The 17,107-nt window shown below is 43.7% G+C and overlaps 1 protein-coding gene across 7 annotated transcripts in view; it reads left to right on the top strand.

The window, feature by feature from the left end:
* The window catches only part of CFAP70 (cilia and flagella associated protein 70), a 91,300-nt gene that overhangs the window by 35,920 nt on the left and 38,273 nt on the right, over positions 1-17,107 (top strand). For 5 of the 7 annotated variants that reach the window (XM_008269962.5, XM_089313454.1, XM_089313453.1 and 2 more), the window contains 5 exons: positions 4,403-4,502; positions 9,510-9,644; positions 13,513-13,683; positions 13,868-13,948; positions 15,304-15,395. In XM_008269962.5, the coding sequence (XP_008268184.4) occupies positions 4,403-4,502; positions 9,510-9,644; positions 13,513-13,683; positions 13,868-13,948; positions 15,304-15,395 (579 nt within the window). Of the gene's footprint in view, positions 1-4,402; positions 4,503-8,278; positions 8,420-9,509; positions 9,645-13,512; positions 13,684-13,867; positions 13,949-15,303; positions 15,396-17,107 lie in introns of those variants that run through there. The other 2 variants (XM_089313455.1, XM_089313456.1) reach the window with 2 other exon arrangements.

The raw sequence follows: 17,107 nt of genomic DNA, 5'->3' as shown, positions 1-17,107 counted from the left end.
TACTTTGCTTCACTATCTTCTTACCTACATGGTTTCAGAAAAGAACTTCAATGTAATTCTTATCATTGTTCCTTTATAGATAAGGCTTTTCCTACTCCCTGGTTTCTTTTGAGATTTTCTTTGTCTTTGCTATTCTGCAGTTTGACTATCAGAGGCCTAGGTATAGGCTTTTTGATATTTATTCTGTTTGGTGTTCTCCGAGATTCCTGAATCTGTGGTTTGGTGTCTGTAATTAATTTGGGGAAATTCTCAGACATTATTACTTATTTTCTTCTGCTCCATTCCTTGCTTTTTTCCCTCCTTTCTGCTTCTAGTATTCTTATTATGCCTGTCATCTTTTGTAATTGTTTCATGGTTCTTACATATTCTGTTATGATTTTTTTCCATTTTTTCCTTTTATATTTCAGTTTGGGAAGTTTCTATTAATATATCTTTAAGCCCACTGATTGCTTCCTCAGACATGTCTAGCCTATTCCATAACCCCATGAAATAAAATCTTCAGTTTCATTGGTGGTTTTAAGATTTTTTGTTTACTTATTTGTGTGAGCAGGAGGGAGACATGCAAGAGGGGAGTGAAGGGGAGGGGAGGAGCAGGGGGAGCAGGGGGAGCAGGGGGAGAAGGAAAGAGTGCCCGTGTGCTGGTTCACGTCCCAAATCCGCAGTGAGCAGGACTGCGCTAAGCCAAAGCTGAAAGTTAGGAACTCGGTCCAAGTTTCCCACATGCATGGCAGGGACTCAGTTACTTGAGTCATCATCTGCTGCCTTCCAGGGTCTGCACTGGCAGGAAGTTGGAGTCAGGAGCAGGAACCAGGACTCTAACTGAGGCTCTCTGGTATGTGTGCTGGACATTTAACCATCTTAACTGCTAGGCTAAACACCCACCCCTCATTCGTGTTTTTGATTTCTAGGATTCCCTTTTGAATCTTTCTTAGATTTTCCATCTTTTAACTCACAGTACCCATCTGTTTTTGCTAGTTGTCTATTCTTTCCATTAAAGGGCTTAACTTATTTATAATAGTTATTTTAAATTCCCTATCTGATAATTTCAAAATTTGTGTCGTGTTTGAGTCTAGATCTTATGCTAATTTTGTCTCTTCAGACTGTTTCTCCTTACTGTTTAGTGTTGTTTGTAACTTTTTATTGAAAGCTGGACATTTTGTTTGATAATAGGAAGTGAGGTAATTAGGGTTTTACATGTGAGGTTTTATGTTAATCTGGTTAGGAGCTGGGCTGTATTTAATGTTTGATGTGGTAATAAATTCCAGAGACTTCTGTTTCTTTTGCCCCACCATCCCTTTTGTCTTTGAGATCTCCTTAAACAGAGTCTATGTTTTGTGGCCATCAGTTGTAATCCACTGTTACTAAATTATATCCTTGTATTGTAATGGTAAATTGTTGGGTAGGGGAAGTGTCCTATAATCCTGTGATTATGTCTCCGTGTTTTGGGTTTGAGTTCCTGGGCTTTGACTTTTAGAAATGTTTCATTGTAGGGGCCGGTGCTGTGGCTTAGTAGGTTAAGACTCCACCTGTGGTGCTGGTATCCCATGTGGATACTAGTATCCCTTGTGGGCGCTGGTATTCCATATGGATGCTAGTTTGTGTCCTGGCTGATCTTCTGAACCAGCTCTCTGCTTATGACCTGGAAAAGCAATGGAAGATGGCCCAAGTGCTTGGGCCCCTGTACTTATGTGGGAGATCTGGAGGAAAGCTCCTGTCTCCTGGCTTCGGACTGGTCCATTTCCGGCTGTTGTGGCCATTTTGGGAGTGAACTAGCGGATCGAACACCTCTCTATCGCTCCCTCTCTCTGTCTGGAACTCTGACTCTCAAACAAATAAATAAATCTTAAAAAAAAAAAAAGTGTTTCATGTCTTCTTTTCTGTCTCCTTATTTAGGCAGGAAAGCTAGGCAGAGCTGGAGTTGTTTAATTGCTTTTTCCACCCAAACCAAATAAGGCTCTCAAATATTTAAAGGTCAGGCCTTTGTTATGGGGAATATTCTGGGTATATTTTGAGATGATTACTTTTCCCCTCTCTCTGCCTGAAACATGAGGGCATTTCTCTCCCTTTTTCCCCCTTGAGAACCTGGGGGAGCTCTCTGAGTAAAATGGTACAGTCTTCCTAAGCCCAGCTGGACTACTAGAAGTCAGGTGACCAGATGGCCCAATCACAAGCATCAGCTCCACCCCCACCCCAGTGGGATTTGCTGCTCCCACTTCCTTACCTCTGCAAAGCTGTATGAGACCTGTTCTCTCAGTGCAGGCTGCTGTTCTCTCCTGCACGGGGAGGCAGCCTGTTGGGTTTCCGCTGCCCGACAATAAACCTTTCCCTAAATTCCGGTGTTTGGTGTGTTTTGTGGTGGCCTTTCCTTTCTTTCCTTCTTCTTCTTTTTTTTTTTTTTTTTAAGAATTACTTTATGTATTTGAAATTCAGAGTTACACAGAGAGAGAAGAGGCAGAGAGAGAGCAGAGGGGTCTTTCATTCTGCTGGTTCACTCCCCAAATGACCGCAATGGCCAGAGCTGAACCGATCCCAAGCCAGGAGCCAGGTGCTTCTTCCAGGTCTCCAATGCAGGTGCAGGGGCCCAATCACTTGGGCCATCTTCTGCTGCTTTCCCAGGCCACAGCAGAGAGCTGGATCAGAAGAGGAGCAGCCAGGACTAGAACTGGAGCTTCAGGCTGGGGCTTTAACCTGCTGCGCCACAGCACCGGCCCCCTTTTCTTTCAAACTCTTGGATTTAAACCCCACAAAAAGTCCTGGATACCTAGTCCACGGTCAGCAATTTGTCAAAATTCCTTTTAAGTTTTAGAAAAAACTTATTGGCCTCCATGGCTTGTATTATCAGTAAGCTGATTTCTGCTGTGGTCCTCTATCTTTGCCTTTCTCTCCAAATTTCAGGGTGGCAGTTTGCCCTGTGACTTCAGTTCTCTGATGAATCTAAGCAAAGTTGATGATTTTTCAATTTGACCAGCTTTTTTCTGGTTATCAGTGTAAAAGAGACTATTTGAAACCTATGTCAGAACTGAAACTAAAAGCCCCATTTTAGAAATCAACATTATATAATATTTGAAAATTTATCTAATGATTTTTTTTTTTTAGAATAAATCACTAGAAGTGAAATTTATGGTTTAAAGGCTATGGTTTTAGCCGGCGCCGTGGCTCAAAAGGCTAATCCTCCACCTAGCAGTGCCGGCACACCAGGTTCTAGTCCCCGTCAGGGCACCAGATTTGTCCCGGTTGCCCCTCTTCCAGGCCGGCTCTCTGCTATGGCCCGGGAGTACAGTGGAGGATGGCCCAAGTGCTTGGGCCCCGCACCCCATGGGAGACCAGGAGAAGTACCTGGCTCCTGCCATTGGATCAGCGCGGTGCGCAGGCTGCAGCGCGCAGGCTGCGGTGGCCATTGGAGGGTGAACCAATGGCAAAGGAAGACCTTTCTCTCTGTCTCTCTCTCTTTCACTGTCCACTCTGCCTGTTAAAAAAAAAAAAGGCTATGAGTTGGTTTTTTTTTTTTTTTTTTTTTTTTTAAGGATTTATTTGTTTTTTACTTGAGAGTCAGAGTTACACAGAGAGAGGAGAGGCAGAGAGAGAGAGAGGTCTCCCAATTGGCCGCAATGGCCAGAACTGCGCCGGTCCGAAGCCAGGAGCCAGGAGCTTCTTCCAGATCTCCCACACTGGTGCAGGGGCCCAAGGACCTGGGCCATCTTCCATTGCTATCCCCAGCCATAGCAGAGAGCTGGATCAGAAGTGGAGCAGCCGGGACTAGAACCGGCGGCCATATGGGATGCTGGTGCTTCAGGCCAGGGCATTAACCTGCTGCGCCACAGCGCCGGCCCCATGACTATGGATATTTTTAATTTTTTGTTTCATTTTGTTATTTTCTCTCAAAAGTGTGCAATTTGCCTTTGGTAGCCATCCAATAGAATTTTTTAACTTTATGGATTTGGGAAAATTTTAAAAATATTAGTTTAATAACATTTCTTTTAAAGATTTATTTATTTATCTGAAAGAGTTACACAGAGAGAGAGAGATCATCCATCCGCTGGTTCACTCCCCAATTGGCCACTGCAGCTGGAGCTGCGCCAATCTGAAGCCACAAGCCAGGAGCTTCCTCTGGGTCTTCCCAGACTGTTGCAGGGATCCAAGGACTTTAGCCATCTTCCACTGCTTTTCCAGGCCATAACAGAGAGCTGGATCAGAAGTGGAGCAGCTGGGACTTGAACTGGCGCCCATATGGGATGCTGGTACTGCAGGAAGCGGCTTTACCCACTACACCACAGCGCCGGCCCCAATAAAATTTTATAAATATGACTATTCCATTACTTTATAAAAGAAAGAAATATTTTAACCTAAATTATGTGACACTGTTTTTGCATAAGATACCAATAAACTGATTCTTGATTTGCAGTTTCCAGAAACGAATTGGTGATTGCCGGCTTTGGCCTGTAGAGATCACAAGAGTTCCTTTAGTTACTGCACCCAAAGGGAAGGCTGGCAAATTGGATAAGGTAAGTATATTCACTCAAAAGTATTTATGTAAGAAATTCTAGATCAGACTCAACCTGTTATTCTGATTCTGATTCCAAAGGATAATGTGAACTGATATAGCTGTTCTCCCCAAAGTGACCAGCTCATCCTAACTTTCTTGCTGTTAGTCCTGAAAATCTCATATCCAGGAGACCCCTGTCTTCTGGGAAAATGAGGATATTGGCCACCCTTGTTCCTTATTGTTTACTATAATTGTTTAGGCTTTATTCTCACATATCCTGTTTCCTTTTAGCCCTTCATTATAGTTTTGTCACAGGGGAAATTTTGTGAATTAGCAATTTTTCTAGGTAAAAAGTGACCGAATATTTGTAGTATGGCTCAACCTAAAACATTTTTATGAATTTCTTTTATACTTACCTACTTAAGATGTTTTACCCTGCTAATTAACAGAATACAATAATACAGTTCACAGGTGTACTATTATTCCAAAAATATTTAGCGTTGATGTGCATAGAGCATGTTTTCTATTGTCTGCTATCTTGTGCTTGTTTATAAAGTCTCTGGAGCTAAAGGTCAGTGGTAGACTGCTTTGTGTCCTATGTAGTACCTAGCATGATGCCTGGCATATAACAGGTGTCTAAATTAAATTATTTGACTGATTTTAAAATAGGCTTTTTTGTTTAACAAAATATTACCACCATAACCATTTCCCCTCTTTGTATCATGTAATATATATTAGTTAACTTTTTTTTTTTAAGATTTATCTATTTACTTGAAAGAGTTACACAGAGAGAGAAGGAGAGGGAGAGAGAGAGAGGGGTCTTCCATCCAATGGTTTACTCCCCCAATTGGCCGCAACAGCCGAGCTATGCTCAACTGAAGCCAGGAGCCAGGAGCTTCTTCTGGGTATCCCATGCAGGTGCAGGGGCCCAAGGACTTGGGCCATCTACTGCTTTCCCAGGCCATCGCAGGAAGCTGGATCGGAAGAGGGGCAGCCTGAACTTAAACCTATGTCCATACGGAATGCCAGCATTGCAGGTGGCGGCTTTACCTGCTATGCCACAGCTCCGGCCCCAGGTTAACGTTCTTTAGTTTTATAAAGCACTTAATGTTATCACATGAATATAGGACTTTTAAATTTTTACAGTAACCTGGAGTGGGGAAATTTCCTTAGTTCAAACATGCACCAGAGGCTGAAGGGAGGATTAGAAACAGTTTATTAACACCATGGGCTCAGTGGGAATCATTTCCTGAGACTGAGCATCAAATCCAGGTTTCTTACAATATTTATAGGTTCATCAGCATCATTCCTTAACTGTCTCAGCTTTTGTGGGTTTCAATTGCAGCCTACATGACTTAGGACCATTTATGGGGAACTAGTCCACGTGACTTGAGACCACACTTCCGGTGCTGATTTGGTTCAGTATGTTTATAAATAGAGATAGTTAGGGCAGATTTATAAGACAGATTTATGACTGGAGTTATAGAAAGCAGAGATTAGGACATCTTCCCTCCCTAGGCAGGATAACCATGGGCAGCAGTTTCACTGAATAGTTGCAAGTAGCCACTGTTCAAGGTTGTGTCCGGGGTCCCACTGTCCTTCATTTGTCTCTGGTTGTGGCCTTCTTTCCTCTTCAAAATCAGGTTTCTAACTATTATTCTAATAAGCAAAATCAAAGGTTACTTTTAATCTTAGAATTACATGTGTTTTCTTCAGCAAAATGAGTTTTTCCCTATAAAATTTTTCTATGGCAAATCATACAATGGTTAAAAATGATGTGTTTTTTTTTTCTTTGCAGTGAGAATTTAGATAAGGTGTAGAAAGTACTTGATAGGAGATTGTCCCTTGTCCTTCTTTATCCATGGCATATTCTTTATCCCTCCTGAACCCAGATAAATACACAGAATTGTTTTATTGTTGTTGTTTTTTTTTTTTTTTTTTTTTTTTTTTTTTTTTTTTTTTTGACAGGCAGAGTGAACAGTGAGAGAGAGAAACAAAGAGAAAGGTCTTCCTTTGCCGTTGGTTCACCCTCCAATGGCCACCGTGGCCGGCGCACCACGCTGATCCGAAGGCAGGAGCCAGGTGCTTCTCCTGGTCTCCCATGGGGTGCAGGGCCTAAGCACTTGGGCCATCCTCCACTGCACTCCCTGGCCATAGCAGAGAGCTGGCCTGGAAGAGGGGCAACCGGGACAGAATCCAGTGCCCCGACCGGGACTAGAACCCGGTGTGCTGGTGCCGCAAGGCGGAGGATTAGCCTAGTAAGCCGTGGCGCCGGCCACACAGAATTGTTTTCAACAAAGCATGCTAAAACCCTCCCATAACTGATGAGAATTTAGGCCTACATGAAAACCTAGTTGTCAGGGCAGGCACTGTGGCACAGTAGGTTAATCCTCTGCCTGTGGTGCCGACATCCCATATGGGCACCGGTTCTAGTTCCGGCTGCTCCTCTTCCAATCCAGCTCTCTGCTGTGGCCTGGGAAAGCAGCAGAAGATAGCCCAAGTGATTGGGCCCCTGTGTTAAGCGGTCTCCACGCTTAACCCTTTCGCGTCTGAACCACGGCCTACGCCAGCGTTCCCTATCTATTCACGCCCCGTGCTCTCTCTGCACGCGGCGGCTTCCGCGAGTAACACAGCGTAGCTTGCGTCTCCGCCACTAGGATTCAATCTAAGTTCCCCGGGCTAGCCTGGCGAATTCAACCCAGCGTACGTCTCCGCCCCACGATTTGGCTTCCCGTCCTTTGCTCCCCGGGCTAATCAGACGGATCCCAATCTGGCTTACGTCTCAGCTTCTGGTTTCAACTTTTCGCCCCCTATTCCCGGGCTAACTTGAGAATCCCAAAGTGGCTTTCGTATCCGCCTCGGCCTGCCCCCCGCGGCTTCAATTTCCCTAACATTTTTCTCTACCCGGTATGTTTCCCCAAGCTTTCCTCCAACGATATTCCTCCCTCATTTCTCCTGGCCTCTCCCCACAGTCCGCGTCCGAGTCTGTTTGTTCTAGCTTTCACTTTCGCTTTCGACCTTAGAGATTTCTCCCAGCTTCCCCCCGTAGTCCGTATCCGAGTCTATGCCTAGGCTTTCAATAGCTTCTTCCGGCTCCTTTTTCGTCCGGCTTTTCCCTAGGCTGTTTGCTAATCTCTCTCTCCGGTAATTTCCCAGTTCTTCCCGTTTCTTCCCTCCTAAGTTTCCTATCCGTCCTAGGTTTCCTATCCGAGTCACGGCACCATTATGTCGCTCCCCCTCTTCGTGGAGGAACGACACTAAGCCCTGCCTAGGCTTCATATCCGAGTCACGGCACCATTATGTCGCTCCCCGTCTTCATGGGGGAACGACACAGAACCCTGCCTAGGCTTCATATCCGAGTCACGGCACCATTATGTCGCTCCCCCTCTTCGTGGAGGAACGACACAGGACCCTGCGCTGTTCTTTTGTCTGCTCGGCCCTCCCCGGGTTTGCTGCTGGTTCTTCCCGGGTTGGCTACTATCCCTTCCACCTCCGTGGAAGGGCAGTTCCCCCTGGCCGCATTCCCCACTTCCGCAGGGGAGCGGCACACCGCCGGCCGGTTCTCTCGGGGGCTGCACGGGTGTTCCTCTTAGATGTTCCCCATAGATGTTCCCGGTGCATGCCGTTTCTCTCCTCCTTTATAGTCCTTCTCTGCCAATCCCAACTCGGCTGCCCACACGCCGAGTACGCTGCTCTCCTCCAATCAGGAGCAAGTCCTACAGTTTATTAGTTGAACTGGAGGCAGCTGTGCGGAAGCTGTTTACTTCTCTCCCAGCGCCATATTGTGGGAGAGCAGATGCATAGAATAAGTCTTAATTCCAGTAACTTAGTCTAGTCCGAGCTGCTCCCCACACCCCTGTACCTGCATAGGAGGCCAGAAAGAGGCACCAGGCTCCTGGCTTCAGATTGGTGCAGCTCCGGCCATTGTGCCATTTGGTGAGTGAACCAACGGAAGGAAGACCTTTCTCTCTGTCTCTCCCTCTCCCTGTCTGTAACTCTACCTCTCAAATAAATAAATAAAATCTTTAAAAAAAAAGAGAGAGAGAAAACCTAGTTGTCATCACTGATCAGATGATTTGTAAGGCCACTCATATAAGTCTGTGTACTAAGATTGAAAGCCAGTTTTTAAGTTTTAAGTTTTTATTAATGTTATTTTTTACTCTTCATTAGCACTATGTATACGCATTATTTCACTGATCATGGTATTATTAAACTCATTTTAAAGAAAAAAGAAACCAAAGCCAAAAATGTCTATCAAAAGTCACATAATTAGTGAAGTTGAAGAATTAGTTTCTAAAATTGGATCTTTGAAGTGCTGAGTCAGAGCTCCACATCTTTTTTTTTTTTTTTTTTAAGATTTATTTATTGGGGCCAGCAGTGTGGCGTAATGGGTAAAGCTGCCACCTGCAGTGCCAGCATCCCATATGGGCGATGGTTTGAGCCTGGGCTATTCCACTTCTGATCTACCTCTCTGCTATGACCCGGCAAAGCAGTGGAAGATGGCGCAAGTGCTTGGGTCCCTGCACCCATGTGGGAGACCCAGAGAAAGCTCCTGGCTCTTGACTTTGAATCAGCGCAGTCCAGCCCATCTGGGGAGTGAACCGGTGGATGGAAGACCTTTCTTTCTCTCAGCCTCTGCCTCTCTATAACTCTGCCTTTCAAATAAATAAATCTTTTTAAAAAATATTTGAAAGGCAGAGTTACAGAGAGAGAGATTCACTTTCTGAATGTCTGTAATGACCAGTGCTGGGCCAGGTTGAAGTCAGGAACCAGGAGCTTCTTCCTGGTCTCCCACATGGGTTGAGGGACCCAAGGACTTGGGCCATCTTCTGCTGCCTCCCCAGGTGCATTAGCAGGGAGCTGGATTGGAAGTGGAGCAGCTGGGACACAAACCAGAGGCCAAATCGAATGCCAGCATTGCAGGCAGTGACTTAACCCACTGTGCCACAGTGCTGACCTGAAGAGCTCTATATCATATGCTTTTCTGCTTTATTTCACTAACAATGTTGTGGTTTCATTCCTTTAGATTGAGGATGAAAGTCAGCCTTCGTTTCATGGTGTGGCTTATGTTAATATGGTCCCATTGCTGTATCCAGGTGTGAAGAGAATTCGGGGAGCTTTTCATGTTTATCCTTACCTAGACAGCACAGTTTATGAAAAGGTAAGAAAAAATTGTAAAAGGTATCATCCTAATTTACCCTTTACATGAATATTTATTTATATCCTTAGCATAAAGATTTTTGCAACTGATAATTAGAATAATGGGTAGAACATTTTGAAAAATAAGAACAAGAGGCCGGCGCCGCGGCTCAATAGGCTAATCCTCCGCCTTGCGGCGCCGGCACACCGGGTTCTAGTCCCGGTTGGGGCGCCGGATTCTGTCCCTGTTGCCCCTCTTCCAGGCCAGCTCTCTGCTGTGGCCCGGCAAGGCAGTGGAGGATGGCCCAAGTGCTTGGGCCCTGCACCCCATGGGAGACCAGGATAAGTACCTGGCTCCTGGCTTCGGATCAGCGCGGTGTGCCGGCCGGAGCGCGCCGGCCGCGGTGGCCATTGGAGGGTGAACCAACGGCAAAGGAAGACCTTTCTCTCTGTCTCTCTCTCTCACTGTCCACTCTGCCTGTCAAAAAAATAAATTAATTAATTAATTAATTAAAAAAACAGAAAAATAAGAACAAGAAAAAAGTTGGGGGAAAAATCACACATGTACAAAATAGAAGTAGTTTGTATACTGGGATATAGTTATTGTTTAAAATTTGTAATTCTTTGATTAATAAATAAAGGTAAACATATCTTCTCACATTTATTGTCCACTATCATGTATTTGTGAACTGCCACTTCATGTACTTTGCCCATTAAAAAAAACAGTTGGTGTGTTTTTCTTCTGTGTAAAGTCCCTATATTTTTGTTTTATCAGAATTAAGTTAGTATTAATGTGAAATAGATCATGATTAGTTAGGATGCCTATTGTAATCTCTAAAGTAACCATTAAGAAATTTGTGTGTGTATATACATATATATATACATCTATGTATGGGTATATGTATATCAACAAAGGATTTAAATGGGACATCAGAAATATTTAACATAAAATAAGGCAGTCAGAAAGACAAAAGACATCAGAAAACAAATAGCAGGGTGGCAAACATAAATCTAAGTATTTCAACAATAGCATTATAAACGTAGGTGATCTAAACACCAAAGAAAGTATACAGATACTGAGACTGTATTTTAAAAATCAAGATTCAACTATATGCTGTCTAAAATAGACATACCTCAGATCCAAAGACACACATAGGTTGAAATAAAAAGATTTTTAAAAAAAGGATATAAGGATACTTCAAAAAGTCTATGGAAAATGGAATTAAAATATATTTATTTTGGTCCTCCCAAAATTTGAAATCCATATGTAGTTTTTTTTTCATAACACACATTTCAATGAACTTTTTGAAGACTACTTGTACTAAGCAAACAGAAAATATAACAAAGCTGAGTGATTACTTTACTATCAGATAAAATAGACTTTAAGACAAGAAATATTACTGAAGACAGACTGGCATGTAATAATGATTAAAGGGTCAATTCATCAGGAACATAGAACAATTATGAATATATACAGTAACCTCATAATACTTGAATGAAAAATGAACAGAATTGAAAAGACAATTTTATAACAATATGTAGAAGTTTTAGTATTCTACTCCCGATTCTTATTAGGACAAGTGTTAGTTTTATTTGCTATATTTGTTAAATATAAACTTCTGTGCAACCATCATACCATTCCTAGGAACCTACTCAGGACAAATTAAAACCAGCATTCGGGGGCTGGTGCTGTGGGTCACTTGGTTAATCCTCCGCTTGCGGTGCCGGCACATCCCATATGGGTGCCGGGTTCTAGTCCCAGTTGCTCCTCTTCCAGTCCAGCTCTCTGCTGTGGCCCGGGAGTACAGCGGAGGATGGCCCAAGTGCTTGGGCCCCTGCATCCACATGGGAGACCGGGAAGAAGCACCTGGCTCCTGGCTTCAGATCGGCGCAGTGCCAGCCATAGTGGCCATTTGGGGAGTGAACCAAGAGAAGGAAGACCTTTCTCTCTGTCTCTCTCTCATTGTCTATAACTCTACCTGTCAAATAAATTTTAAAAAATTAAAAAAATAAAACCAGCATTCACACAAAAGACATGTATGTGAATTTCTCAGAACAAAAAACACACAATCCAAATGTTTATAACTGGTGAATGGAGGAACAAAAGGGAATACTATTTAGCAATGAAAAGAAATGAACCAATAATACTGTAATACTCTCAGATTACTGAATCGTGTACTTGACATGGGTGAATTTTATGGAATATAAATTGTACATCAATAAAGCTGTTTTTTAAAAAAATGAATGAACCACTGAGGCATGCTACAACATGGCTGAACTTCAAGAACAGTCTGCTGAGTGAAAGAAGGCAGATGCAAGAGACTACATATTGTATGATAGTGCTTAGATGAAATAGTCTCACTGTACTGTATTTCCCAGAGATGTTAAAACCTGGAAAAGTTTACATCTTTCAATTTATGAAATACAGTAATTATGGTAAAAATTGTATGTTGTGAGTGATTTTTAGTATTATAGTTTTTCTTAAATATTGTTTAATTTGCTTTTTTTAAAGATTATTTATTTGAAAGGAAGAGTTACAAAGAGGCAGAGATAGAGAAAGGAAGGAAGGAAGGAAGGAAGGAAGGAAGGAAGGAAGGAAGGAAGGAAGGAAGGGCTGGCTTCCATCTGCTGGTTCACTTTCCAAATGGCTGCAAAGGCCAGAGCTGGGTCTATCTGAAGACAGGAACCAGGAGCTTTTTCTGGGTCTCCCACATGGGTGCAGGGACCCAAGGACTTGGGCCATCCTTCACTGGAGATCTGGATTGAAAGTGGAGCAGTCGGATCTCAAACTGGCGCCCATGTGGGTTGCTGGCACTGCAGACGGCAGCTTTACCTGTTAGTCTGCAGCACTGGCTCCTTAATGAGCTTTGTGTGTGTGTGTGTGTGTGTGTGTGTGTGTGTGTGACAGGCAGAGTGGACAGTGAGAGAGAAAGACAGAGAAAGGTCTTCCTTTGCCGTTGGTTCACCCCTCAATGGCCGCTGCGGCCGGTGTACTGTGGCCAGTGCACTGCGCTGATCTGAAGCCAGGAGCGAGGTGCTTCTCCTGGACTCCCATGCAGGTGCGGGGCCCAAGGACTCCCGGGCCACAGCAGAGAGCTGGCCTGGAAGAGGGGCAACCGAGACAGAATCCACTGCCCTGACCAGGACTAGAACCTGGTGTGCTGGTGCCGCAGGCGGAGGATTAGCCTAGTGAGCCATGGCAGAAGCCCTTTTATACAAATTTAAAGTTAATTTGAAATTATGTATCAAAGATGTTGATGACAAGAATTAAGGACACCAGGGCCGGCGCCGTGGCTCAATAGGCTAATCCTTCACCTAGTGGTGCCGGCACACTGGGTTCTAGTCCCGGTCAGGGCGCCGGATTCTGTCCCTGTTGCCCCTCTTCCAGGCCAGCTCTCTGCTGTGGCCCGGCAAGGCAGTGAAGGATGGCCCAAGTGCTTGAGCCCTGCACCCCATGGGAGACCAGGATAAGTACCTGGCTCCTGCCATCGGATCAGCGCGGTTCGCCGGCCGCAGCGCGCCAGCCGTGGTGGCCATTGAAGGGTGAACCAACAGCAAAGGAAGACCTTTCTCTCTGTCTCTCTCTCACTATCCACTCTGCCTGTCCAAAAAAAAAAAAAAAAAAAGAATTAAGGACACCAGAATTAAACCAGGTTGTGAGGTCTTCTCATAAATTGTTAAATAACAGGGAAGGCAGCTAACTTTTTGTGGTGGTTTTACCTGTTCTAGTAGTAGAGAAATGCAATGAAGCTTCTCAGGTCCTTTCTTTCTCTCTTTGATTCTATGAGTTGAAATTATCTGGAAGATTAAATGACATTAAAATATAATGTGGGTTTCTTTCAGGTTTGTCTGATTCAATTTTGATTTTTTTTTTTTTGGCTTCTTTTCAGACCAAGTGTCTATCCAGCTTATTCCGAGATACTACCCATCATATAATTCAGAATAATAAAATTGGAGGAGTTAATTCGCCACTGGCCAAAGTAGTTGTTTCTAAGAATCTAAAAGAAGATAAAACAGTCAAAGAAAAGGATGTGGATGGAAAGTTTAAGCCTGTAGATGCGGTAGGTTGTTGATAAGGTGATGATTTTGCCTGTTTTATTACTTTCGATATGCTTTCATCTCTCATTTGGTGAATTGTGTCAATATAATTTTCATTTTCATGCAGTGCAGCAATCATTGTTTCTGCCATTATGAAGATCATGTAAAAATTAAATTTTTGAGATGTATTTGTCTATTTTCTTTCAGCAAGCAGCTAGTATAAAATCTCAGAGCTCAGATACTCCTTTGGATGGTGAAGCCCCTCTCAGCCACAATCTAGAAGGACAGGTAAGTAACTATGTATCAACTTTTGGAAGGACTAAGTATTTAGCCTAGTGGTTAAGAAGCCAGTTTAGACACCTACATTCCACACTGAGAACCTGGGCTTGATACCCGATTCCAGCTCCTAATTCTGATTTTCTGCTAATTCAGACTCTGAGAGACTGCAGATGTGGTTCAAGAAATTGGGTTCCTGCCACCTACATGGGAACCTGGATTGATTTCCTGGCTCCTGGCTTTGGCCTGGCTTACCCTCGCCATTTTGGGCATTTGAGAGTGAACTAGCAGATGGGTACACATACTTCTCTCTCTCTCTCTCTCTCAAATAACTAAATGTATTTTTTTTTTTAAATTTTTGACAGGCAGAGTGGACAGTGAGAGAGAGAGACAGAGAGAGAAAGGTCTTCCTTTTGCTGTTGGTTCACCCTCCAATGGCCGCCGCTGCAGCCGGCGCACCGCGCTGATCCGATGGCAGGAGCCAGGATCCAGGTGCTTTTTCCTGGTCTCCCATGGGGTGCAGGGCCCAAGCACCTGGGCCATCCTCCACTGCACTCCCTGGCCATAGCAGAGAGCTGGCCTGGAAGAGGGGCAACCGGGACAGAATCCGGCGCCCCAACCGGGACTAGAACCCGGTGTGCCGGCGCCGCAAGGTGGAGGATTAGCCTATTGAGCCACGGCGCCGGCTTAAATGTATTTTTTAAAGTTTTGGGAAATTAAGTTAAAATTCATCAGACATTTAATGAGCAAGATGGCTATGGTAGAAACTGCCTTGGGCAGGATATCTGAGTTAGCATCTCATATTTGCCCAAAACTAAATTTATGATCTTGGGAAAATTTCCTCGTTGAGACTTTGTAAAACGAGTTGGTAACCAGATTGACTTTAAAGTACTTTCAAGAATTAAAGTTTTATATCTTATATTAATTCTACTGTATTAAGCATTATGAGGGATGCAAAGATGCATCATGGGAGCATTCATCTGCCCTCAGGATACTTAGTTTTCTGGTGGCAGAAGCAGACAGGTACAGAACTAACTATAATATGTGATTTTGATGAGTGCTGTAATAGAGGTGCAAGATGGAAGAATGATACTCAGCTAAACAATGCCAGGGAGAGTATTCTTCAGCTGAAGCAGAGGTTTCTGGGAGTACAATTGAAACTCTCTCCTCCAAAAGATATCTACTCTTCTATATTTCTTCCTAGCTATTTTTCTGTGCAAAAATATTTTTAACCTTGAGATCACATTAAATATGTGGTTATATATGCAGTTTCCTTGTTTACATTTTAAACTTTATCTTTTATTATTAAAATTCTTTCTTTTTTTTTTTTTCCTGGAAATGGTAAATGAGAAAAAATGTCTTTACAGCAATATGTAGAAGCAGGGACATACATTGTGTTGGAGATTGAGCTGGACAAAGCCTTGGTACCAAAGCGAATGCCTGAGGAGCTGGCCAGACGGTATGCAACATCTTAACCCTTGTGCCAAATTCCTGCCCTCCTTTTAAAAACAACTGTTTTATTAAGATATAACTCACATACCACATACTTTACCCATTTAAAGTATATAATTTGTTGGCTTTAGTATATTCAGAGTCATGTAGCCTTACTGTAATTAACTTTATAACATTATCCTTATCCCTAAAATTGAAATCCATATACAGCCGGTGCTGCGGCTCACTAGGCTAATCCTCCGCCTTGCGGTGCCGGCACACCGGGTTCTAGTCCCGGTCGGGGCGCCGGATTCTGTCCCAGTTGCTTCTCTTCCAGGCCAGCTCTCTGCTGTGGCTCAGGAGTGCAGTGGAGGATGGCCCAAGTCCTTGGGCCCTGCACCCGCATGGGAGACCAGGAGAAGCACCTGGCTCCTGCCTTTGGATCAGCGCGGTGGGCAGGCCACAGCACGCCGGCCGCAGTAGCCATTGGGGGGGTAAACCAATGGCAAAGGAAGACCTTTCTGCCTGTCTCTCTCTCTCACTGTCCACTCTGCCTGTCAAAAAAAAAAAAAAAAAAGAAAAGAAAGAAAGAAAGAAAGAAAGAAATCCAGATACCTTTGCACTCTCCTTTCCTGTCCGCCATCATGCCAACCCCCTACCCTACCTCCAGTCCTAGGTAATGACTTACTACTTTTTCTCTCTCTAGATTTTGCAACTCTGGGCTTTTCATATAAATAGAATCGTATAATATATGGTCTTTTGTGACTGGTTTCTTTCATATAGCATGATGCTGTCAAGATTCATCCATATTGTAACATGTCAGTACTTTATTTCTTCATATTACTGAGTAATATTTCATAGTATGCATATGAATCACCTTTTATTTTTCTATCTATCTATTTTATATATTTGGGAATTTTTTTAATACAGCATTATAAAAGGATTGTGTTGGGGACTAGCATTGTGGCATAGTGGGTAAAGCTGCTGCCTGCAATGCTGACATCCCATATGCGCACTGATTGAGTCCTGTCTTCTCCACTTCTGATCCAGCTCCCTGATGATGTTCCTGGGAAAACAGCAAAGGATGGCATGGGCCCTTGCACCCATGTGGGAGACAAGGAAGAAGTTCCTGGCTCCTGGCTTTGGACTAGCCTAGCCCCTGCCATTGTGGGAGTAAACTAGTGGATGGAAGATCTCTCTCTCTCTTTCTCTGTAACTCTGCCTTAAATAAATAAGTAAATCCTCCTCTGCTTAGGTGCTACCAGTGACTCTGTCACATTCTGAGTAAAAATCAAAGTCCTTAAAATGACCTGCAAAGGCCTGCGTACTCTGCTTGTACTTTTGCCCTCATTTTTTCAACAAGCCAAGCTGCTAGACTTACACACTAGGTACATTTCTTGCAGAAAGACCTTTATACTTGGTGTTCTCTGGCCTCAAATATGCTTATCCTGAATATTTTTTAAAATATGTATTTATTTGAAAGACAGAGTTACAGAGAGGCAGAGAGAGAGAGAGAAAGAGAGAGAAAGAGATATCTTCCATCCACTGGTTCGCTCCCAAATTGGATGCAATGGCTGCAATGGCTGGAGCTGGGCTGATCTGAAACCAGGAGCCAGGAGATTTTTCCAGGTCTCCCACAAGGGTACAAGGGTACAAGCACTGGGGCTTTCTGCTGCTACTTTCCCAGGCACATTAGTAGGGAGCTGGATTGGAAGTGGAGCAGCCGGGACTCAATCCAGT

Source organism: Oryctolagus cuniculus, chromosome 15, assembly GCF_051225735.1.
Source record: "Oryctolagus cuniculus isolate XC-2025 breed Fujian yellow rabbit chromosome 15, ASM5122573v1, whole genome shotgun sequence".
Lineage (NCBI taxonomy): Eukaryota > Metazoa > Chordata > Mammalia > Lagomorpha > Leporidae > Oryctolagus > Oryctolagus cuniculus.
Note: the sequence above shows the minus strand (reverse complement) of the source record. Positions and strands in the feature narration are given on the sequence as shown.